This window comes from Typopeltis vanoorti, chromosome 3 (assembly GCF_054136105.1).
Source record: "Typopeltis vanoorti isolate ZY-2024b chromosome 3, IOZ_Tvanoo_1.0, whole genome shotgun sequence".
Classification (NCBI taxonomy): Eukaryota; Metazoa; Arthropoda; class Arachnida; order Uropygi; family Thelyphonidae; genus Typopeltis; species Typopeltis vanoorti.
Genome location: NC_143551.1, coordinates 118,365,491 through 118,392,091, shown reverse-complemented (window position 1 = coordinate 118,392,091; position 26,601 = coordinate 118,365,491). Strand labels below are relative to the sequence as shown.

At 34.8% G+C, this 26,601-nt stretch overlaps 1 protein-coding gene across 5 annotated transcripts in view; it reads right to left on the bottom strand.

Annotated features, from left to right (window-relative positions):
• The window catches only part of LOC150108512 (hepatocyte growth factor receptor-like), a 186,795-nt gene that overhangs the window by 103,252 nt on the left and 56,942 nt on the right, over positions 1–26,601 (bottom strand). For all 5 annotated transcript variants that reach the window (XM_090415937.1, XM_090415934.1, XM_090415933.1 and 2 more), the window contains exons 3-4: positions 15,264–15,443; positions 4,461–4,601 (exon numbers count right to left, since the gene is read on the bottom strand). In XM_090415937.1, the coding sequence (XP_090272063.1) occupies positions 4,461–4,601; positions 15,264–15,443 (321 nt within the window). The remainder of the gene's footprint in view (positions 1–4,460; positions 4,602–15,263; positions 15,444–26,601) is intronic.

The following is a 26,601-nucleotide window of genomic DNA, read 5'->3' as shown; positions in this document are numbered from 1 at the left end:
GACTCTGTGCAAGTCAGGACAGTCATTTAACATCCATCTCTTCATACCATTCCATAACAGCTGCAGCTTTGTGGCATGGGGAATTATAATTTTAGTAGTAACGCAAGTCCATTCCATAAAAACTACACAGTGTAGGCAGCACCTGATTATCCAGAATATCAAGGTACTGAGCTACCTTCATGGAACCATGGACAACAACCAGTGGTCCCACTCCAAACCAGCTGAATGGACCCCCACACCATTACTCCTTCACCACCAAACTTTACTGTGGATACAACACACTGTGATAACAAACATTCACCAGGCTGCCTCCACAGCCATACCCTGCCATCAGACTGGAAACAGGTGAACCTTAGTTCATTGTTCCAGAGTACCGTTTTCCACTATTCCAGTTCACATGCTTTTTTGTGCAAGGCCAGAACAAGCCACCTTGTTCGTTGTTGTGATATTTGGCTTATTTGCCACTGCTCTTATATGGAAACTCAATATATGAGTTCTTTTCATACAGTATTAGTGCTCACCATAGTGTTACTGGTTCTCTGGAACTCATTACAGATGATCTGTGCCGGTTTTTGCATAATACCCTCCTGTCTGTCTCTGTCAGCCATTTTCAGTGGCAGTCCTGGGTGTTTTCCTGCACTAATGATGCCAGAACGTCTCCATTTGTTGATCACATCACCAAACATTGATTTTGGATGCTTCAGTTGAGTGACAATGGGACATGCCACCAATGTGACAGCCCACAATCACCTGTTTCTCAAAGTTACTGAGTTCACATCGTGTTGCCATACCACCTGTATTCAACTGCTAGAATGAAATACTGCTTCCTACTATCTGTACACTGGCTTTTATGTTATTAACAAACCTGGAATGTTTCATAACTTCAAATACCAGGGGTGTCCAGACAATTATTGGTATATAGTGTATATTAGGAAGGAACCCAACACTGTTAGCATTTGAGAATATGTAAATAAGCAGAGCTAACAGAAGGAAGGTCATTTTTGTTTGGACATTGCAAAAGCATTTGAAACATTTGGGTCACACATTTATGTCTGTTGATGTGAAGCTTGGAAGGATTATTAGTAACAGTGCTGATGTTTTGACTATTCAAGGTAATTTGAATAATCTGAAGAGATGGGTAAATGAATGTGGATGTCTGCTTAATATAGCTAAATATAAGGTTTTGAAATTTGGGATGCTTCATACTCATTTGAGGAGAAAGGGATCTTGAGGCGATTGTAGATAGAAATTTGAAATTCAGGGGATGTATTGCAAAGGTTGTAAAGACAATCCTGCAAACTACTGCAATATTGAGGGGGACGTTGACCAGCAGAATATAAAGGTAGCTGTTCCATTGCATAAAGCTCTGTTAGCCCACATTGTTGGGATTACTGTGCTCATATTTGGTCAATCTCGGAAAGGATGCAAAGGCAGATAACAAAATGGTATTAGAACTGTACAATGTTAGTTATGAGGAGAGACTGAGGGCAAACAGAGTTTACATGTCCCAAGAATTTGGTGAACAGAAGATGAACAGGGAATATTATTAATGCAATATTTCAACTGTTGAAAGTTATTTACTAAATTGACAATGGAGAGGCTTTTCATGTGATACAATTAAGGGAAGGGCCATTTCCTGGAGGTTGCCAAAGAATGTGGTAATAAGAGGATAAGAAGTAATTTTTTTTGGTAACAAGAGTGGCAAGAGCATGGAATGTATACTGCCTGAGAAGATGGTGAGAGTGCAAACAATAAATGAGTTTAAGGAGTGGTATGATGGACTTTGTGTTGTCTAAAATGGACCTCCCACAATTAGTCTGCATGGCTGTATTTTTGGAGGGGGGAATGCAATTTTTAAAAAGGTGAAAATTCTACTATATTATTTATAGGTAGAAAAATGGAAGCATTTTTCTACTTTTATAAATTAAAAGTAGAAAAATTAAAAATCTCAAGCATTTCAATAAGGATCTTCCAAAGGAAAAAAACCGAGTTTCTTAGTTTTTTTTTTCTTTGAAAAAAAGTATGAAAAATTCAGTTTTTTCCATTCTTTCTTTCTTTCTGACTCTATAGCTTTCTCTATTTAAAAACAGTGACCACAGTGTAGCACATTACAGATAAGTTTATTGTACAGACATAATTTGGATTATCCATGTATTTCAGCAGTGTCAAACCAACAAGTACTCATGCAAGCCACTGATTTGCCTTTACTGCTATATAGTATCTAGTTGAGTTTCAGCAGAGCATGGAATACATTCAAAGGGTATCTGACTATGGATCTGGTATTAAAAGGAAAAAATCAAGTGGAAGTTAGATGCTAGCTTTATGTGTTTTTATATAATGAAACCTGTGGTGAATTCATCACTAAAAACACATAATAACCACAGTAATGACTATTTAATTTGTAAATATTTCATCCCAAGTATCTTGGGACATCATCAGTACAGTAGTTTAAACAAATATTTACGAATTAAATAGTCATTACTGTGGTTATTAAGTGTGTTTTTAGCTTTATGTGCTTTATCCAAATGCTGCAACATCACACGTAGGGGGGAAAAAAAAGCTTGCTTCGACATCCTTATAAATAAACAGCATTTATTAAGATGATGTTTGGACTTGTGAAAGTGTGTTTCCTTCTCTAGTCTGTTTATTTTTTGAGTCTATAAATTTTAGCAATACTATCTGCAAACTCATCTTGCTTATACATAGTGATCTTACTATTTACCCAGTCAGTTAATTCCCATACCTTCTTTACAAGACTAGATCAGGTAAAATTCATATTTTCCAAATTTAAATTATTTATTGTTATCCACTTTTTTTTCCCTTAACATATATAGCCTCTACCTTGCACAGCAATATCTGATTCTGTCCTTTTTTTGTCCCAAACCAACTCTTTAATATCATTCTTTTTTTTAACAACTTCCCATTTCACATTTACTTCCATCTCTAATCTTATATGGTTTGCACTAAATTTTCTTGCTTTTTTTTTTTTCTTTCATGCATCCAAATAACTTTCATTGTCCTGCTCCATCAGTTTCATTCAATAATTATTAATAATCAGTTATTTCATTGTCCTTTCTAATACTTACTTAAGTTAAATCTCTTTAAATGTTGTTACCATCCTTTCTACAAATGAACCATGCCAAACATCCTTACTAAAGTTTCATTCTAATCAAGGTATGTGTATAACAGAATAATGGTAATCACAAGTGGTATAATGGAAACAGAAAAACAATTTTCTCACTCACACTTCTCTCTCTCTCTCTCTTGCCAACCTGGTCAAAGGGAAGGGGGAGGAATAGTATCTTCACTCCAACCGATAGGTGTCTCAATCCTACTGCAACTGCCGAAATTGATGTTTGTGGGAGACTAATAAGTGGGAGATTTTCCAGTACCAAAACCTCAGAAATACTAATTGGTCCAAAATGTGCCAATCTCCTTTTTTTCCTCCTCCTAAATTGATTTAATGGAATTACAGAAAAGCATTGTTGGTTTGAGGATTCACTATTAGAAATAATTGGGTGTCAGTGTCAGATTACACAATAGGCACACTAGGTACGCACCAAGGGCCTCGCTATCTCGAGGGGTCTCAAAATTTACATAGCAAAAAGATAATATGCCTCTAAAAATTTAGTGAATGTTTATACATTTATTATTTATTTATTTGCACCTAGGGCCTCAAAGGAACATAATCCGCTACTGGGTAGGAGGATCAATGTTCAAATAATCAAACCTGCAAGTAATGAACATCAAGACCGTCAATTTTCAGACTTTTCTAGATTGAAGATTTAGATTGCAGTCACCCTTTTTCAATGTTTAAATAACTGATAAATCTGGAAATAACAGACATTAGAGCAGTTGATTTTAAAAACTTTTCTGATGTTATGGAGTGATGTTGAAATAATAAAACTGTGAATTATGGATACTGTAATAACCAACCTCAGACATTTTCAATGTTAGGGATTTCAATTTCAATGTTGAAATTGATAAACCTGTAAATAATAACATCATAATGATCAATTTGTATACATTAGGTCTGACATAAGAATGTTGTAATGTAACTCACTGTACCTTCTCTAGTTTTCACTCCCAAGGAACATGAATACTAAGACTTAAACTTAAATATTCCAACACAGGGATTTTGATTGCTATTTCTTATTCACATTCACGACACATCTGAGATATTCCGCAATGCATTTCTTCCTGCAACTTCTCACTTGTGAGATCAATATTAAAAAAAATAAAATAAATTCCTTTAATCCCACTGATGTGATGAAAATTCACACAGTGATTTTGCAATATCCTGAGCACCTCCAATTTATCTACTATTGATACCTCATTCACAATCACTTCAATACTGAACTTTAACATTTTTTTACTACTAACAACAAATTAAACGTGAGTTTTTAACACTAAAGTATTAAAAGGGGGTATGGCCCAAGAAACTGATATTTAAAAATTACCTTATTGCCAGTGAGCAAGTAGAGAGAATAGTGTTCTGCATCAAAGGCATTTGACCTTTGGATCATTTTGTCTGTGGCATTAGGACTAGCAATATTCACACTGTATAACTGCTGATTTTGATTTTTTCTTTCTAAAAGCATCTAAAATTAAAAATATTTTACATCATATTACATCATTTAAATCTATATCTCCTCCATATTATATTCACTATACAGTATATATAATATATAAATTTTATACATTTTATTCTGTATATCATATAAGGTTTACATTATAACTGAAAACCTCACAATTATAATAATAACTGTTATATTATAATAATAATATAATAATACATTTTTATTATTACCAAGATCTCCATCAATACCTCATATCTGAATTTGTCTTTTGTGTGTCATATGAACAATAAACATGCTTCAGCAAAAGGCACTTTAAAAGTTTAAGAAAAAGACAATATAACTCTTCTGGATATACTTACAGAAAAATCCACAGACCAGTTCAACTGTGATATCTACAGAAAAACTAAACATTGAAAGATACTTATATGCAGAATTTCATTACCCATGCAGTCAGACTGATTTATTAATAAATTGTTTACTGATTAGTAAAAAAATAATTTTTAAAAAATTATTTTGTATAGGCAGCACTCCCATTTAAAACTTCACGGGCCACCACTGATATATATATATATATATATATATTAGGGTTACCAAGTAATTTTATATATATTAGGGTTACCAAGTAATTTTATAAACTTGGTTATTTTACTCCTAATCCCAAGTAAGCAAACAGTTAAGTTTGCGCCTGAACGTAGTTCAAGTCTAAAGGTGGTGCAACACCAGGGCAACTCATTGTAAAGGTGGTTAAAGCTCTGATCACTATTCTTAGTATTTTTCATAATTTTACAATGAGTTGCCCTGGTGTTGCACCACCTTTAGACTTGAACTATGTTCAGGCACAAACTTAACTGTTTGCTTACTTGGGATTAGGAGAAAAATAACCAAGTTTATAAAATTACTTGGTAACCCTAATATACATTATTCCCAAGGTAAAAAAAAAAACATATTTAAATCTATATCTCCTCCAGAGATTCTTATTCAAAATAAAAACACCTTGTAGCAACTTGTATAGGTAAAGTTGATAAGGCTCTGTATTACTAAAACCTTGGTATTTAGGGTCTAGCTCTTCACTGAGGAGACTCAAAAAAGGTTGAAACCAGTCTGGGTAGTGACCCCACCCATAATGTATTGCAGTATACATCTCTTAGTGAGATGTGCTTTATATTATTGAAAATACTAAGAATAGTGATTAGAGCTTTACCCACCTTTACAATGAGTTGCCCTGGTGTTGCATCACCTTTAGACTTGAACTACGTTCAGGCACAAACTTAACTGTTTGCTTACTTGGGATTAGGAGTAAAATAACCAAGTTTATAAAATTACTTGGTAACCCTAATATACATTATTCCCAAGGTAAAAAAATTTATTTACACACACACACACACACACACACACACACATATATATATATATATTGTGTGTGTGATAGTTATAGCAAGACGTAAGTAGAAAAAATCCTCTTCCATTGCACTCTGAATGTTATGAAAATAGCAATACAAGAGCCAGGGATTTTCCCAGTCCTGTATAGGAAAGTCACATTATAGCAAATCAGCAATATGGCATCAAAGTGACATACAAATCCATCAATCACATAAGACTGATTGCATTTGCTGAAGACCCCCCCCCCCATCTTAATATAAATGCTTAGGATTATACACAGTGGTTCAAAATTCCATCTATAAACTTTGAGGGGAAGTAGGGAACATCAAAATCAAACATATTCACACAGGAAAGCATGACTGGAAATGCCACCAGAAGATACTAACAGGGACACAAAGATACAGAAATAACACAAGGCAGTAAGTAGTGTAAAAAACTTTATTAGGCATAACTGAACAGTTCAATAGCATCTGGATACATAATATGGTTTCACATCAGGTGCTCAAAGTTACAACCATTAGCAGTGATGCATGCCTGACACTCACAATGCATTAATTGCCGTACATTTTCGAAAATACCTGGAGTTTCCTGGATATTAGCGATGGCGATTCTTGCCACGAGGTCCATGTCAGAGACACCATGGCTTTAAGGGTCTCCCCCCCCCACAGAAAGAAATCAATGCTCAATAAATCAGGTGAATGTGGGGGCCATGCGACAGGTCCACCATGCCAATCCATCGAGCTGCAAAGGACCTGTCCAAATACCAATGCACAGAAATGCCAAAACGGGCTGGACCCCATCGTGTTGGAACAACATCTGCCACGCACAGTCATTGGAACATTGTTCAGTAAATCCCGCACAACTTCTTCATGAAAGGTCCAATACTTCTGGGAGTCCAGTCGGGGTGGTAATAGGTATGGATCAACCAAACAGTCAGCGACGATACCTGCCCATACATTAATGGTGAAGCATTGTTGTACAGCATGTGATTGCACAGTGTGTGGGTTCTCATGGGCCTACACAAGCATTATGGTGATTGAAGGCCCCTTTGAGGGTAAATGAAGCTTCATCCGTGAACAAAACATAAGTTGGAAAATCCAGGTCTATGGCACTTTTCTGCAGAAACCACTGCACAAATTCCACACATCGAGGATAATCTTCAGCCATCAGTAATTGGATCCGTTGCAGATGGAGTAAATGTAAGGACTCAGAGTGCAAAACGTGCAGTACAATGGATCAAGATACTCCTATAGCAGAGGCAACAGCACATGTGCTTGTCTCTGGATTATTGTCCATCCAGTGGTGTAGCTAGAGCTTTTGCCTCCCCTCTCAATACACACCAAAAATACTACAAAAAGTCAAACATAGGGAAATAAATTAAAACACTATGTTTATTTTTGAACTAAAATCTTAATTTCAACAATCTAAAATGTTATTTTTCTTGCTTTTCTGTTAGTAAAATCGTCGATGACATTTTCGAAGTCTATTTTATAGTAATGTAGGTAATTCGTGATCAATTTTAATTTAGAAAAACTCCTCTCACAACTACCAATACTTACTGTGAGAAAAATTCGCAGTAGTATTACAACATTTGGAAATGAGTTCTCAAGACTGTATTTTAGAATTAACTGCAAAAGTTCAAAAAAAAAAAAGTTCAAAACCGCATCACCAAATGTTTGCAAATATGCAAACATTTGGTGATGTTTGGGTACCTTTCACGATACATTCGTACAGCCGCTCGTCCATTACCATCAGCTAACCCGTAAATTAGGTGCATGTCTGCCATCTCAGCATTCATAAAACGATGCACGTTCTTCGTACGACGTCGAAAGCTTGAATGAGGAAGCCCCAATTGTTCAACTGGAGCGCTGGCGAACAGCGCCACCTATCCCTTTCGGGTGGCGTTTCCGGTCATGCTTTCCTATGTGAATATGGTTGGTTTTGATGTTCTCTACCTCCTTTCAAAGTTTGTATGGGGAAATTTGGAATCACCCTGTATATGAGATTAGATGTGGTTAGAGCATCTCATATTTTGGTCAGACTGGGCAGTCACAGAAATATGAAAAAAAAAAAAAAGAATTATAGTGACTATCAATCTAAGAGAGGGAAAAATGATATCTCATAAAGATAGCTCGGACAGAACAGAGCCATCATTAAATCTACAATGACTATAAACATGAAACCTTTTTCTTTGAAGCTGTCCTAACAGCACTTAATCATAATGGTGGCTTAAATTTAAGTTTCAGTTGGTCATTCGCCTATCCAGGAATGAAAAATACAGCTTCGCCAACCAATATATCAATAAAATACAACGCATGAATGTGAAGAGAACAACATACAATGTGTGCCAGTACTCTCAATAATAATAGTCAGTCTGTCAGTGGTGGCTCGTACATAAACACTGCGCCACTGCAGTACCCCCAAGGGGAAAAAAATGAAAAATTTAAATTTTGTTTGTGTTTATAAATAATAACAATGCTTACAACATTATATAAATGCAATACAACATGTTAAAGGTTACAGCTTATGTTTCGACAGTGACTGAATATTTAATAATCGGAATTGTTCGATTAACCCTTTAGATTACGAAACAAATACACTGCGATCTAACGCAGTGTCGATATTATCACGTTCGACCAATTGCAGCCAGATTCGCCGATAATCGTTTGCGCTTGTGATTGCACGTTACAATTTTGTGATTGCACGTTTGAGCAGTGTATCGTATCGTAACTTTTATTATTGGTGCGTGTTCTTGGTGAGGGTGAACTATTTTTTGCAAATCTTATTTTATTTTGTTAAAATAACATAGAATTATTTATTTATTATAGATACAAGGCTAAATTATGACGAGTGTCACTGTAGAAAATATGAAAATAATTATATTTTTCAATTATCGTTGCATGAAACAAATACGTTTGGCCAAATGCAGCCATCTTGCCGATATTCGTTTGTGCTTGTGACTGCACGTTACAAGTCATTCCGACACTGCTCGTTTGGGCAGTATATCGTATGCTTGCGCATTATTTTTGTGAGATACGAAACTTTTATTATTGGTCGTTTGTTCGTGGTGAAGGCGAAATATTTTTAATAAAGCAATTTTTAATATGTAAATTTATTTATTAATAAATTGGTTACTGATTAGGAAAAAAATAAATTTTTTTTTTTTGTATATGCAGCAGCCCCCACTTAAAATTTTCACAAGCCGCCACTGCAGTCTGTTGACACAGAATATTGATCTTATCTGAATCTTTATATAGTATCAAGTTAGTGTTTTGTATAGTCTGTAGTTAGTTTCTAACAATTTTATACTGTCACTGAAGATGGCATGTAGTAAAGTATTGTTGAAACTGCAAATTTATTTATTTACATATACACAATTAAACATGGGAAGTTCTTATCGTGAAACATGTTCAATTTATTGCGAAAACTGTTTTCTATACACGCCTTGATTCCTTCTAACATCTCGATTTCTTGACTCTTTCTAACACTGAATTGAATATACAGTAACATATTCTGGTGAAAGAAAACATCAAGCACTATCACTGATCCAAGAATTGTTATACCATTATTCACTCATATTCTTCCTCAATGAGTCTCTGTCACCCTGGAAGTCTCTTAATAATAATAATAACAATAATAATAACAATAATAATACAGGTGATGGATAATATTGCAGATAATGTGCACAGTTGTCTCACATCTGACAACATCAAACCATCATCCTTATCGCAGTTGATAAATTATCATATGATGTGAAGGAGATACTGATGTTTGGAAGGAAATCTCATTGGTGACAAGCTTAATCCTCTCTCCCAATCCACACCAATAAAATAAAAATAATGTTGAATCTACCTATTTAGGAAGAATGTGTTTTGTATCACTAAACAAATTTCTTTCCAAAGAACCATCCACTAAAATAAATAAATAAATAATAAACCGTTTACGCGCAGTTCTATATAATCAGGACCATTGTGGGGGTATATTCCTCCCCTAGGCAAGAACTATTTTCCCGCCCTCTAAATTCAAGAAAATATGTAAAATTAAAAACAAAGAACGGTGTGTTCATGGTTGAGATACAATTTTGCAGGTTTCTGCTGCTCCTAGGCATCGCCTTAGTTGCTTAGTGAATGACGATGTCATTAAATCGGAAATGAAATAATTATCGCTAACATGAAAATTTCGAATCTCGCACACTCCCTCCTAAATAATATATTTCGGAAATTTTTTTCCCCAAAACCAAGATTAAAATTCATTTATTATCGCCTAATGCCCTTCTCTACATGATTCATACCTCTTCGGAATCCATTTTTAATCCTTTTATCTTACCTAAGTAGATGTGACTTCCAGTGTTCCATTTTCTTTGGAAGTTGAGTGCCAACTTTATCAAACTGCGAATTCTTTTGTGTTCTTTACATGAATCGATATGCAGTGGGCGGTAACAAGTTGGTAGATGTCTTCTAACAGACTCCAGACCACCCTGTTATCATTCGTACTGCTGCCAAAATGAACAGATACCACTCGCTACTTCCTCCGCCAGGTCGTCAGGTCCCGAAACCTTAGTAAATCTTAAGTCGCACAAATAAATGACTGCCTGAGAACGCTCCTGGTAAACTAGTTACAATATCCTCTGCCCACTTCGAGAAAAGAAATAGATGTGGATATTTCTATTAATATTTGTGAAGTCACCAACTAGAGACTCTCTCTCTCTCTCTCTCGCTCTTGAAGACAGCATCGTTGTTCAGTAATGAAATAGTACTGAATGAAATACATTGCGGTGTTAACATATACACTGAATAGTTACAGTTGCCTGTAACTATTCAGTGTATATGAACCGAATAATCCCGCATAAGTAATGTAAATTCAAAAATGTCTAAGCGAGTTTAAAATAAAATCGCGTGCGTGTGTGTTTACTTTTAAATTTTTTTTTTTAGATCCCATCCACTAAAGGGTTCCGATATTTCGCATATTAGTTCTGTGGATTGGCTAAAGGTTAAATAATCCAAAAATCTTACTCTAGACACCAAACATCTTTTTATTTTATTTAATTTATTTTTTATCATTTATTTATTTTCTTTTTTGAAAACACTTCACGTTTCCAATTAGCTGGTAGTGCTGTTTAACATTCAGATATGTCCATTCTCACAATAAAATTTAAACCAGCCACCTATTAACTGGAAAACGAAGATGCAATTCACTTGCTTAACCAGATCGGAAAATTCAGCCTATTGTAATGTAATGCAATAAAACTACAGAAATTACATATTTTAGTGACCATATATTTCCCATTTAATATCTTAAATCCTAGCTGTTCCATTCTGGTGTTGAATGAAAAATGTCATGATAGTCGATTACGTTGATATCCTGGAAAATTAAAAACTAAAATAAAACAAATTAAGTTTTTTATGTTTCTTGAGTGCATCCGTAGTCAAAACCTGAGGGTGACGCAACAGGTGTGTTTCGCTAAGAATGACCTGAGTTCGAATCCCATCAAGCAGAGTCGAACCTCTTTCTGAGGACATTTTCAAATGTCATAAGATGATAGAAATTTTTTTTTTCTCTCTCTCTCTCTCTTTATCCCGCAAAACAGACACTTCAGCCCAAGAATACGCTTGATTTACAAACAGAATTACTGGACTCATAGCCGATTTTCTCCAACTGCAATTCCATACAATATTACTGTGCATGGATATTACATGGATTATTGCATGCAATGTTACAGATTACTGTGATCAGGTCTGGTCATCTGGATTCCTTGGAAATGAGGAAGTGGTAGAAAAGATTCAGAGGTGAGTGGTGAAAGGAATGCTCAATACATTGATAGATTGAGAGTTTATGGGTTACAGAAGTTGGTTGATAGGCGGAGAAGAGGAGACATGATAGAAACATTTAAGTACTAAAAGGTTTTTATAAGATTGATGCAGGAGAAATATTTCAGTAGTGGGATAGTGGTGGAAGAACAAGAGGTCATCCCTGGAAATTAAGGAAAAGAGTGGTTAACGAGGGTGTGAGAACGAGGTTTTTCGCCTGGAGGGTGGTGAATGAGTGGAATTCATTGTCTGACTCAGTTGTGAATGCTTCGTCTGTCAATGAGTTCAAGAAGAGGCATGATAGGTATTGTGTGAATAGTTCAAGTCTCCCACTGATGAATCATCTGATTCCATGGAGATGCCCGTATAATAATAGTAAATTTAATTTGCAAACCGCAAAATTGATTCAAAACTTCGTAAAATATCAGTCTTGCTAGATATGAGTGTAGAATTCTGTATTGGTCTTTGTATATAATAAAACAGGTGTATTTGTTATGCGCGTATTATTTCTTATATAACCACAATAATTCTGTATTCATTTCTCTGTATAACAAAATAGCTTCATCTGATATTCATAGGGAGGAGGTTGGCAAATTTGTAGCTATGTGCTTCGTTTTTTTTTTAGTGTGATAATTTGAATAAATAGTGATATTGTTGTGGGAAGTATTTTAATTGTAAGTCAACTAATTCTACTGTTAATGCTGCTCAGTAGCGCACTTAGGATTTTATCTTGGAATGGGGGGGAGGTTGAGTAGACGATTTGAGAATACACACTACGCATCACATACGATCTGTGACTGAGCATCTGCAGTGATCGCTAATTCATAAGTAGTATAGAAATAGAAGACACGACACAACATAAATAAAAAAAAAAAATTTGTTAATTAGGAAAAGAGTTTTGGAAAATTTTCTAGTGTTTTTTCTTTGGGGGGGACATAGCCCCTTGCCCCCCCCCTCTGGGTGCGCCACTGATGCTGCTCTTAAATGATATGATTTCCGAATGTTTGTCTTTTCAGTGTGAGAATCGCTTGTAGTCTTTTATAAGTATATGCGACCTTTAACTTAGTTAAATTATTACAGAAAACAAAGCAGATGATTACAGGGCGACACTCAGCTAATCACATGAAGTAATTTGTTCAGCTTCAAAGATTTATTCCAAACAAATTATGTACAGTAGAAACACAAAAATAGCAATGCAAAGAGTAACACCCCGAAACTCGAGTTTTCGTCCTTCAGAACATGTATTTACAGCCACGAATACTTACGACAATATGCGGAAGAGAGAGAGATAGGGTTCTCACCACATGTCGTTACGGCCATTGTCAACCATATTGAGACGGACGTAATACCAGTATACATATCACAGTAGCCAACCTCCTAGATAGATGACACACATGAATTGGAATGGATACGTCTTTCCACGTTTTAGCTTTAATGAAATATATGGCACTGTGAATATATTTTAGATAGTATTTTTACTTTTCAACAGTGAACTGTTGAAAAGTGAAATATAAATTTAACCTTTGATAGTTCCCTAAGAAATAGTCACTTGAATCAGAATGGTTGGCCTAGTGAACAGAGCTTCGGTCTTCAACTTACGTAAGCATAGATTTTGGATGTTTTTAGGTGGCAGATGTTTTCATTGCTCGGTAATGGCGCACCCAGAGGGGGAAGGGGCCCTGTCCCCCCCCCAAAGAAAAAGGAAAAAAAAACACTAGAAAATTTTCCAAAAATCTTTTCCTAATTAAAATTCATTTTTTTAAATTTATGTTGTGCCGTGTCTTCTATTTCTATACTACTTATGAATTAATAATCATAGCAGATGCTCAGTCATAGGTCGTATGCGATGCGTCGAGTGTATTCTCAAATCGCCTACTCAACTCGCCCCCTCCTCCCAAAAATTAAATCCTGAGTGCCAGGGGCGAATGCTGGTCTTGAAATTCATGCTTGCTCTTATTATCATTCAGGGAGTGAGAGGTGTGATTGAAGTCTGATTAGGGGAATAATGAATTACTGACCATTTAAAGCTATATATTTAGAAATTTGTGTACATTTAATCATACAAATACAACATTTATTTTACAAATGATATTCTTTCTTTTTTCAATTTAGCTACTTGAATACAAATTCTACCCTAGAGTTCTTCTTTATGAATTGGTCAAGAACATCATCATAAAAAGTTGGTTGTAACTTAATTTTCCCAAGCAACACGCACACTTGTAAAGGCTGGCTGAAGCTCACTGGCTAGAGCTACATTGAATGCACATGGCCTGTGTTTAAGCAACAGAGTGAGACGACGTGAAATGGCTATGCGGCGCGCATGAAATCACAGTACTGCTGCGAGGACCTGGAAGCTCCTACAACGGAGCAAGCCAAGGTAACTTTGACTAGACGAGCAAGCATCGGCCTTCGATACACAACGCAGAGCTCAATTATTGCCGCACAAGCTTAAGACGTCTTCTGTCTACAAAAATAAAAGCCTAAATGGAATGCTTATTTATAAATGCATACATTTATTAACAAATAAATAGTACTTTTCTCAATTAATGAGCTTGCGCATCAAGCATGGAGAATTCGTCCCTGCTGAGTGCGCTACTGTTGCTCAGTATGAAACCTTTACTCTCAATTGACTTGAAAGACTGTGTTTGGTCTTCGGAGCATGATTTTCGGATTATCGAAATTAGGGGTCGTAACTGACGGTTCTTTGAGATTTTTATTTATTTTTTTTTAATGGCTCTCGAAAACACTTAGCCCAGCCACGGTACTAAACTCCCTGGCCAAAATGCAAAACTTTTCACGATGCATGGTAAGGACGCCACTTTGCGGACGACGAGGAGATGAAAAATTGATACAAGCTGTTCCCAAACAGCTCCAGCGTCGGAATAAAGACCGAGTGTATACAGATGATAGTTGAAAAATGACAGAATACTAGCGAAAGCTGGAGGACTAATATCCATGCAAAAGTCATTGTTAATTTAATTATAATTTTATTGGGGAAAAAAAAAAGCTTTCGTAGCGTTTCTGGTGATAAAGCAAAGATTCACAATAAAATTACCGTATGATTGAAACATGATCTCAGTGTTGAACATGTTATTGTCAGTAACGAGTGTAGCAAAAAAAACATAAGGAATGATAGGCAAAATTAAAATAACAAAACAAAGATACAAAAGGCGGAATTAAATAACCAGTAATTAAAACAAGATTGATATATTTATAATACATCGGCGTCCTTGTCCCCATTCTCCTACAGTCTATTTATTTTACTTCTTTTTTTTTCTTTCCTGCGGGTGAAATATACAACTAAGATGTCTCCTGGCCATAAATCAGTCAATAATTAGTAAAATCAGTAAATAAAGATGGAAAAGTGATTTTTAACGGATGCACGCCATCTGTTGGAACTGTATGTCTTTCTTTTGCAAGGCAAAAATAATCATATTATCATTAAAAATATAAGAAAGAAAGAAAGAAAACACACATCTTTAAATGATGATCTTACCTTAATAACATCGCCGTCTTTGGTACCTAAAACAGCAATTGTCTTGTTCATTTGTAAGGTTACGGCTAACGATGTTATCTGTTTATCCACATGAGTTCGCAGACCACCAGGAACTGATTCTCTTCCTTCGATGAATGCATTCAATCCAGAACCACAGAAACTATCATCAATCGTTTCAGTCTGTACGCAATAAACAAACAATATATTATATTATTGTGATAACTGATAATTAATAATGATGTGATGACAGTATGTTTTTTTTTTAATACATCAATTTGCTGTAGCAAAATTAAAGAAAGGGAAGACTAAAGAGCATTTATCAATCCATGCAAAATAGATAAACTCGAGCAATATGAATCAACATGTCCTCTAGTTTTGGGCAGCGTACTTTTAAAATTAACCAGCACAACTTGGCAATATGCGAAATGAGTAACAGCTGCCTAAAATTAAGAGAATGTGATCTAGAACAGACATAAGAAATTATAGACCTATAACCATTCTACTAGTTCTTAATACGAGCTGTTCACAAAATCATAGATGGCAGAATAAACAATATAGTGAATTTTCATCAACCAAAAGCACAGGCTTCCATTCATGCTTACGACGCTATGGAAATACTTCGGCAGTGATCCTTGCATGTCTCAGCAGACAATGCTCCATGCCAGTGGCGGCTCGTGGCTTGAAATTGTGGGGGTGCTGTAACTTTCGAAATGTACATACACACTGTAAGTACAGTGTATTGTTTGGATAAAATATCAAAATTATGGTAAAAATTAAAAAAAATTAAACATGAAAAAATATTGTTTATTATCGATAAAATTATACAGTTTAGTATAATTCAAAATTACTTACAAATTACTATAACAAATGTTATGTCTTTAATTGTGATGTCCAAATATTTAAAGAGACGGAGTAAACACGATAAGCAATACGAACACTCTACTATTGACGCAAACTGCATATAAACAACAGTGGAACTGCGCGACGGACAGTGCCGCATTACGCTAATAGCTCGCATCTCACTATGATGTGAATATGCTTGTGCGCGTGACACTGTGGTAAACACAGTGCTGCTAGCGTCCTTCGCCCTCCTAAGTGCTACAAGATGGATTTTTATTATTTTTATACAAAATAAGAGAATTGTATAGGATTGTTGATGATAAAATTAAATATTACAAGCAAATATAAATAAATTAATAAATATATTTATATATGGAGAAAAAGGGATGCTGCAGTTCCACAGTGCCTATGCACGAAACGCCCCTTCTCCATGCCATACTGCATTGCGTGTCCGTGACTGGTTTCCACAAAACAACGTTGAATATATATATATATATATATATATTTATTTATATTTATTTATATATACTGTATATATATATATATTTATATTTATTTATATATACTGTATATATATATATATATATATATATATATATATATATATATATATATATATATATATATATATATATATATATATATATATATCCTGCAAAATATACTATTTGGCAAGATGGGAATTTAGAATTCAGAAAAATAACGCTACGTAATTTATGTTCTTGTTTATCTTGCATCCTGGTTTGTACTGACAACCCTCTCAAGCGTCTCCTAATTCACTTTCCCGCTGTAACACTAACAATGATGATGATTAGCAGCCAGACTTTATATCCGCTTCTAATTTCCCGATTTACATCAATCTCTACTCTCATTTCTCTTAGCGCCATCTGTAGGGCTTTATTTATAAGAATGTCTTAGTGGTGAAAACAGTAAACAGTAAATGGAATATTAAATTTGACAGAAATTCAAAGTAATCGCAATTCATTAATATCATAATAATCGGGATCATCCAAATGCAACTTATTTTATTCGGGGGGAAAAAAATAAATTTTGTAAATTGTAAAGTGCATCTCGTCAAACGTAGGTATGATTGAATTGTGTTATGACTGAATAAGTGTGACTGAATTGTTATTATTGGGGGAAAAAATGACATTTTAAACTGCTTTCCGAAAATTAATGTAATACGAAATAGCAAATTGTGATTTTTTTATTTCTTAATTCGGAGTTAATTATCTGAGAGGTCATTTAAAAAAATGCAACTACAACTACTTGAAGCTGAGCAAAAACAGATACCGAAAGTTGACAAATATTTTATGAAAATAAAGAATGAAACATCCCGAATCGAATAAACTTTTGCCATCCACATGTAAATCTACCAGACACAGCGCAAATAAAAAAAAAAAAAACTATAAATGTGTAAGAGTAACGATATGACTCTTATACGTTTATTGTACACATATCTTATATATACATCTTATACATGGCATTTCGAATGTTGTTTTGAAGGATGGTATTTATTACTGGACAGAAAAGGGATCCTCAGAATGTCACCATTAGAATCACACCTTTAAAAATTCCAAAGGATCGTCTAAAGAATAAGATAAATTTTAGAAAATTAAAATGAACGAAGAAAATATTCTCTTACTCTCCAAACACTGGTAACATTTATTGTTTTATTTCTAAAATTTTATCACAGTCTACAATCTTCTCTGTTGATGATTCAATGGCTGATAAAATCCAATTAGAATAAAAAAATCATGAAAATTCTGACAAGCATAGAAAAGCATTGTTTGTTATGTAAATAAGAAACATGGAATAACTTCGAAACTAGAAGAACACAGACAGAATTATTATTATTATTCGTGACACCTCCAAGGAGTCCGAAGACTCATCGCAGGAGGACACTTACAACTGCCTCAACCACTACACCGAACCTCTACTACTAATCATCTCCATCAACGCCATCTACCGCCTACCACCACTACCACAACTAGTATTTTTTGTCTGGAAATTGCGTGTGTTCCGAAGGGCCGATTTGTCTGTATGCGGGATGAAAAACCCGAGTTTCCAGGAGAAAAAACCCTGCTACCTCCGTATGAGATTGGCTAACTCACCTTCGATTGAAATCGTCCAGATAAAGATTCCTCCCGTCGCGAAGAGAATCGAACTTAGGCCTATTCCAATCGAAGGGCGCAATGTACCGTTGTTCTTCCAATTGCGCTACGGAGGCATATAAAAAAAAAAAAAAATCTCAGTTAAAACTTCATTGGCTACAGCATTGCCATTTCTTATCCTGAAGTCCTAAAAAGGACTTTTGGCTTGTCTCGAATATTAGAGACAAGCGCTCAACGCATCGTTGAAACGTCATAATTACGATAGCTGAATGTAAAAATCTTTTAGTGAAAGTAATGAAACTCTTAGCTCTCCACAAAATAGCCATTACCTAGGAATGATAGAATTAAGAGCCAAATATGATTCTTTTTTTTGCTAACCATTTACATTAGAGAGATAACGTTCTCGAAATCTTATCTATCCAAAACAATTTATAACTGATTCAACTGATACCAAATGAAGTAAGGCTATCTATTCTAAACATGTTTGGGAAATAAAACAGGATATTTCTGTTTATCGGTGGATTATAATTTCAATTTATCGGTCAATTCTAAACCAGACTTGACACATGTGGATCAATTAACCATTTGTTGTTACATGTTGTTTCAGTTAGAAAACCAGAGCGGGGAGAATATTATTATTATTATTATTATTATTATTATTATTATTATTATTATTATTATTATTAATCTGAGACCTCCAGGGAGTCAGGGACTCATCGAGCGAGGCTGTACATCACCCAAACCAGCTGTTATACCTTCCCTTAAATTCATTCACGCTAGAATAGATGCACTCATTACCCCAAATGGCAAACTCTTCCACTCACTCACTGCTCTCTGGGAGATAAACCTAGGTCTTATCTCTTTCTTGACTGTGAACAAATTTAACTTTCATAGATGCTCCCATGTTCTCTCCCCATCTTCCATATAACGAAACTTTTCATCAGAATATCCTATAACACCCGTTCAAAAATTTATAGACCTCTATCATATCACCTCTCTTTCTCCTGTTAACCAGAGTCTGCGGTCCACACACTAGCAATCTCTCCTCATAGTCTAAATCCCATAATCTGGATATTATCTTTGTAATTCTTCTCTGTACCCTTTCCTCCGCTATTTTATCCCCTTGGAACCCAGGAGACCAAATCTGTGTACAATAATCCAGGTGCGTCTTTTCAAAGCCTTATAAAGAGGCAAAATGACTTCCTTATCCTTACATGTCAAGGTTCACTTCAACGTCGCAATTATTCTCTGAATTATATTTGAACTTCAAATTTCTATCCACCAATACATCAAGATCCCTTGCTTCCTCAGTTTCTTGTAGTATAGCTATTTCCCAGATGAGTCTTTGACTCCATAGAGTGTTGTGTAATAATAATAATAATAATAATATACTACTAATAATAATAATATATGCTGCTGGAACTCTAATTTATACACTTACTAACATTAAACTGGAGTCATTTTCGTTTGCCCAAATTTCCAATCTATTTAAATCATTTTGTAAGTGCTGAATATCAGTAGCATCCCTGATTGCCCTACCTATCTTCGCATCATCGTCAAACAATCGTATCTGATGTCAGACCCTGCCTGATGTCATTAATGTATATAAATTAAACATAATGGTCTAAGTACTGAACCCTGAAGTACATCACTAGTCACCTTAAATCTGGCAGATTAACACCCGCTGTATACCACTTTTTGATATTTGTCTGTCGACCATCCCCTGATCCAAGTCAAGAGTTTATATTCATTCCATATTCTCCAGTTATGCGACAGCCTTTCGTGTGGTATCCTAGAAAAATTCAACCTTATCATAGTGTATCCATTCCCCTTTACCCAACTGGGACGTAACATTGTAATAAAATATGAGCTAATTGCTAAACCATGACCTTCCTTTAGTAAACCCATGCTGCTCCTTGGAGAGTATAGCTAACATGCAATACTCTGCAAGGAGTATAGCATGTTTTGTCTACTCATTTCTGTATGCGAGTTGTTACCATCTTCTCTAAAATCTTCACTACCACACCAGAGATATTGATAGGTCGGTAGTTAGACGCATCAGTTTTTGCACCACCCTTGTGCAATGGAACTACCATACATTCCTTCCATTCCTGTGGTATCATTCCTGAGCCGAGACGCAAGTTATACAAATGTGTGAAAGGCCTAGCCAATTCGGCTGAACATTCCTTTAGCAAACGAGCTGATGGTCCATCTGTCCCTATAGACAAATTCTTATCCATGTTATGCAACAGCTCTTCAACCTCATTTTCATGAATCGCTAACTCTTCACCCAATGTAGCAGTAGCACTGTGCACCATGTAACATACACCTGGTTGATTATATCTTGGCAAAGTGAGCACTCATTAACTGAACAATCTCATTAGCTTCCGACACTCGAGTAACATCTACATTCAATAAAATTATTTTTTCACATTCATTCTTTCTTTCTTTTGCTTGCGGCATAACGATAAAAATTCTTTTGGATTGCCCTTAGCTTGCATGGCCAATTTTTTTCATACTCCGATTTAGCTTTCCACACAATACTCCTTACTTTTCTAGCCTGAGCTTTATATATTTCATAACTCCTCTCACTCTTATTCTCACGATATTTTTTCCACATCATTTTCTTCTTGTGGATCTCTTGCTAAATAAGGTTGCACATCCATTTCACTCCCAACCTATTTATTCTTCGAACATTAGGGATACATTCAGATACTGCTTCATTTAAGCACTTTTTCAAAGATTTCCATACATTGCTCACATTTTTGTCATTCGGTGACTGATATCATGGGACCAAAGATAAGTATTCTCCTAAGTTGATCATATTTCCAACTTTGTAGTTCAGCATGTAACTTGTTCTAATCGAAGCATCGATGTAATTAGATACTTCCCAAGAAAGCATAGCATGATCACTGTCACCAATTGGTGGTAAAATAGCAATATTCTTAACAGAGATATGGCTAGCATGATTCTATAATATTTAACCAATGAATTTAAAATTATTTTTAATAAGTGCAGATGCCAGTCGTATGAAAATACAGCTAAAATGCCCGAGAGATAATAATGGTATGCACCAACATATTTTAAAAGAAAATAAATATGCCGTATATATTCCTTGTGCTGGATATTCACTTAACTTTAATGGATAAGCGGCAGTCCAATCTTGTTTAGATGTAGTAAATTGTTGTTGTGAAAGAAATACATACTTTTTTTCTTTTTACAAGACGTTGGTCAGTATTCAAATCTATATTACGTCCCAGCTAAACTGTTACGAAAAGCCTTGCAGATACACGTTGGGAAGAACACGCAGAATCCATGTCAGCAATATTTAATAATTATGAACAGCTTTGGTTATATTTAACACATGGCTGAAAATGAAAAGGACGACAGGAGAAGAAAAGCGAAAATTATTCAAGACACATAATGGAAAAATTACAGTTTATGATTATGTCGTGGAATCGTTTATAGTATTATTGTTACTTCCAGACCTAGTATATGGAGTCCGAAGACTCATCGCAGAAGGCCGAACACTTACAGACCATAATAACTATCGTACCTAGCCTTGAAGACACTTACGTTTGGGGGGAGGGGTGTGTACTCGCCACCCACTCCGATAACACATTCCACTCAGTCACCGCTCGTCATGAAAAGAATGTCCTTTTCACCTGCTTACTCACAAAACCTTTGTACAATTTCCGGAGATGCTCTCTCGTTCTCCCATCATCTATCCCCCTTATTCCCCCGCCGTTCGCCTATCTCCAAGCTCAGCAGACCGCATTCCCTTAACTTGTTTTCATACTCAACATTCCAGTCCTGAGACAGTCTTAGTTATTCGTTTCTGCGCTCTTCAAAATTTCCTTATCGCCAGTACTGTATAGCCATGTGACCAGATATGTACACAGAAATTTGAATGCAGCGTGATTAATGCCTTATACGGGTGACACTATCACCTCCGTACTTGTCAGGGTTCTCAGCATTAACAAGTTTTCTAGGTAACCTTTACAATTTTTGTAATGAACTTCAGTTCCTTATCAACCAAGATCTCCAGATTCCTTGTCGTCTCTACTTCCCGAAACAAAGTTCTTTCCTTATGATAAACTTCATTCCATCTTATGTGGTCCAAGTGCATACCTTTACATTTAGCAACATTTTCAAAAAAAAAAAACAAGAAAGCCTTACAGGATTATTCAACATCTCTCGATATTATTTGCTAAACTGCTTTAAACGATAAAAATAATCTTATGAGAAACTTGAGATCGGTTTAATGAAACTAAACTTACTGCAAAAAAAAAAAAAAAAAAAAGACTAATGTAGACAATGAGTATCTATGCAACTAGAATAAGAAGAGTTTGGGGGATGGAAGAGATGATGATGACGCACAAGATATTGATAAACAATTATTCACCCAGCAGGAACCTGTTTGGGAACAAAGTCGTTTCTACCTATTCTGGATGCTCTCCAAACAAGTTTAATCCAAAATATATACGAAAGCACTGCGTAACAGTTTTCTTTTTTCCAGTGAATTTAAGTATACCAGGAGATAAATTTCATTAATGATATAATAGATTAGTTTGCTTACGAAAAAATGTAGAAAAATATCTTTTAATGATTGCTTTTTTATTATTATTTAATTTAACTATATTGCCAGAACTGCGATTCTATATTTCGCTGTTAATTAATATATATAAGCACGTATATTATATATTAAGATTATTCATATAAGGGTCCAATATTTGTTGTGGCGCAGAGCCCCGCGATACCTAACTTCGGGGATTAAGGTATAAATAATCAACCAATCCGTAACTTTTAAGTCCTTGTAAATCTAGTCCATTTAATAGATATGTCAGAGATTTAGATCTTGGAAAAACCTGGATTGCTAAGAGAATAAGAAAATGATAACACGAGTCCTTGTATCGGTGTATCGATAAAAATAAGTACAAGTGGTTGTTGAAGTATGTTATCGTTGTTTTCTTAGAAATTTCATTTGTTCATAGTGAAGACAAAGGTGATAAAGATGCAGGTGTGGCAAGAAATTACAAATCGGTGGTTTAGAAGTGTTGCGATAAAAAAAATTACTGTACACACGTGTAATAAGGTAATAATTATATCTTTAAAGCAAGACTCTTTTGAGTCTGTTTGCTTATTTCAACGACTGGATGAAATAAGTTTGCTTTCAAAACTTTTGAAATGAGTTAAGAGGATACTTGATTGAAGTGAAATTCTTTGTTAAAAGGATTTAAGATAAGGGTTCATTCTGAAATAATGTTACACTCTTAATGGAGGAAGAAATGCGGCATATTTTTGAAGTTTTATTTTGCACCATTTCGAAAATATTTTAAGTTTGCCATTACAAATACCCCAGTTTAACAAACACCAAAAAAGATCTTCATCTTACCTTTACATAATACGCTCAATTAACTATCGCGGCCAAGCAACATCGCATCAGAGAAACCTAATTAATGATCTGACAAGATGGAAAATTTTATTTGCAATCTCTGATAATATCTGTCAATTGTGGATGTTAGCGGACCGGTTCACCCATCTTGCAGAATGAGTTTCCAGAGGAAAGAAACAAACAAGCAAAAAAAACTATTCTGTTCGTATGAAACTGACAAATTCTCATTCAATTAAAAATACTTTATACAGGTTTTTTCCATCCCATACGATATTTGAACCTAGGTTTTTCGACCAAAGAAAATCGTCATTGTGGACTGAGCTAGAGAGGATCAACTTCTTTTTTTTTTTCTTTGTAACGATCTCAAGCGTTATTTTTTTTATAATTCATCGAGCCTGGATGGATTAGAGGGGGGGGGGAGTGTATGTAATAATAATTCAGACGGACGAAAGAAGGGAATAAACGAATCTAATATTCAATTGACATAGTTTGCAAAACGCATTTAAAAAATTCTGCGTAAAGAAAGAATTTTTTTACTTGCCCTCAGTAATGAAAGCACGTACCCGAACTAAAAGTAAATCTTTATGTATTCGTATATTAAGAAACACTACGCCGGCAAAGCCCGCCTAATGTTTTCTGTAGTCACTATAGCAGCTTGACGTCAATGACCGAATAATTTACAATAATTAGATGACTCATGTGCGGATGAATGTGATGCAACAAACTACCACATGTAAAGGATGAATTATAAGTAATCAAAGGAAAAAGAGACCTAATAAGGATTTTGTTTGTCATCATGAAACACAGTATACATACAGGATATTTCAAAATTCTTTATTGAAATGTGCCTTTATTTCTTGTATGTTTAAAAATAAATAAATATCAATTGTAATATTGTCTATTTCTTTACTTTCACTCTGTTTCCATTATGTTTTCTGTATTTATGGAGAGAAACTTGGGACAATTTACGAACAAGCGCTGATGCACCAACTCTGGAATTCTTTATGAAAGATACCCGCGCGCGGGCGTGTGTGCTCGATCGAATTTCCAAAAAACTGATACAAGGAATCCTCCTTGAACGGGAATTTTAACTTAAGTGATTAGAATTCGGAAACTTTGAATAATGCAATTAAATTCATTATTATAAAACTATTATTAGTACTGTATTATTGTTAATAAATGTATAATATTAATTACGACACAGTTTAATTAGCGAAATCGATGACACTCGAAGTTCAAGTGCAAAACAGGAAAACTTAAAAAAAAAAAAGTAAGTCTTATGTTCATATTAAGATTAATATCAGTAATAAGGCTCTGGCTTTATTTCTTTAAAAATATCGACGACATTTGCTTTTGCCATTATACCACAGGGCTTTTCAAGTCTTTTAAACTCCACGTTCATCTACTTTATCGGCAATTTCGTTATCTTTATCTTCTATATGAAGGTCAAGAACAGTAAATATTGTCTTCTTGAGCTTGTGTACTAAGTTCAGTGACAATCCGTACTGTATATTCTAATTCGGCAACAACGACATTATCTTCGGCTGGTCCGTTTTCTTTATCTTATCCGAGTCAACGTAAACGCAAATGAACGCGTTTTGAAAACAGTTCCCTAAATTGCCACTTTATGCTTTAAATTGAGGAAGTACTTTAGCAAAAAAAAAAAGGGCTAAATAATTTTTGAATTAGATTTTAGAAACAGCATATCCAAATCTTAAGAGGATATTCCAATTAAAGAAAAAGCTATATTCACGCTTTTAGTTTTAAATTCAAATACGAAGCAACACTATTCCTTTTCCCATTCCAGCTTCATTCTTTATGGAAGAATTAATGAATAGAACTTAAAGCAATAAAAATGCATTAAAATTATTTTAAATTAATTAATAATACATTAACTACCGGATGAAAATCATTTGCTTTCTACATACGTAGACAAATGTTTGAACATCTCACACAACAGAATCGTCGCTAACTTTCCTGAGCACATGCTCGCAATAAGCAAGTCCTGTGGTGTGCTGGAAAGATCAGCCTTCTCAAGAAATCGGTTTTTTCCTTGAAAATCGAAAGAAACGAACTGTAAAGTCCATAGTCATCACTAACTGTAGATCCTATTATGCTATGATATATTCTGTCCCATAACCCCGAAGAATGTCGATTATCCTTGTTCATAATATGAAAACAAACACGAAGAAGAAGAATACTGAAGGTTCAAAAGCGGTTTTTGCAAAGTGTCCTTTCTGGATGATTACCCGTTAAATTACATTTTACTGTATAATCAAATTCTCATTCAATGTACGCTGTGCTGTAATTTCTTTTTTCCTTTTTTTTTCTTCTTCTTCTCTGGATAAGTCATGGTTACGTCATGGTCAAATTCTTTGTTTGCCATCCTTGAAAGTTCGTTGACCACTTGGAGTAAATGCACTTTCAAGGATGGCGAACAAAGAACTTGTCTTAAATATTTGATTTTTCAAAAATAGAAAGAATACAAATCTTAACATTGTTTCGTAGAGAAATTATATTAATCTAAATTGAGTTATTATTTGACATCGCTTTGGTGCATCTGCACTATACTGAATCAGTCAATGTTAGTGCATTGGGCTGGTTTTCAACTGAGTGATTTTATCGATATAAGACCCTGACCATTTACAAATGAAATGATCAAAATTCAATGATTAGATCAAACGAAATAACCTAAATCAAGTCCAACTCTGTCCAGCTTTTTAATGCCTGAACAATTTCCTCCCACTTTTCATCCCAATACAGACTCCAGTAATTCTAAAATAAATGTAATTCATATTTTAAATGAATTAATATTTCCTTATACTAAGCAAAGCCCATATAATTTCAACTTTCTTAGTAATATTAATTAAAGTACTTTATAATGGAGAGTAAAACGTACTTGCAACATCAGTTGTTAGTTGAAGGTTACTTTTCCAAGTTTCTTGTACTTCAACTTCTAAGGATTGTAAAATTTTTTACTGTCAGAAGT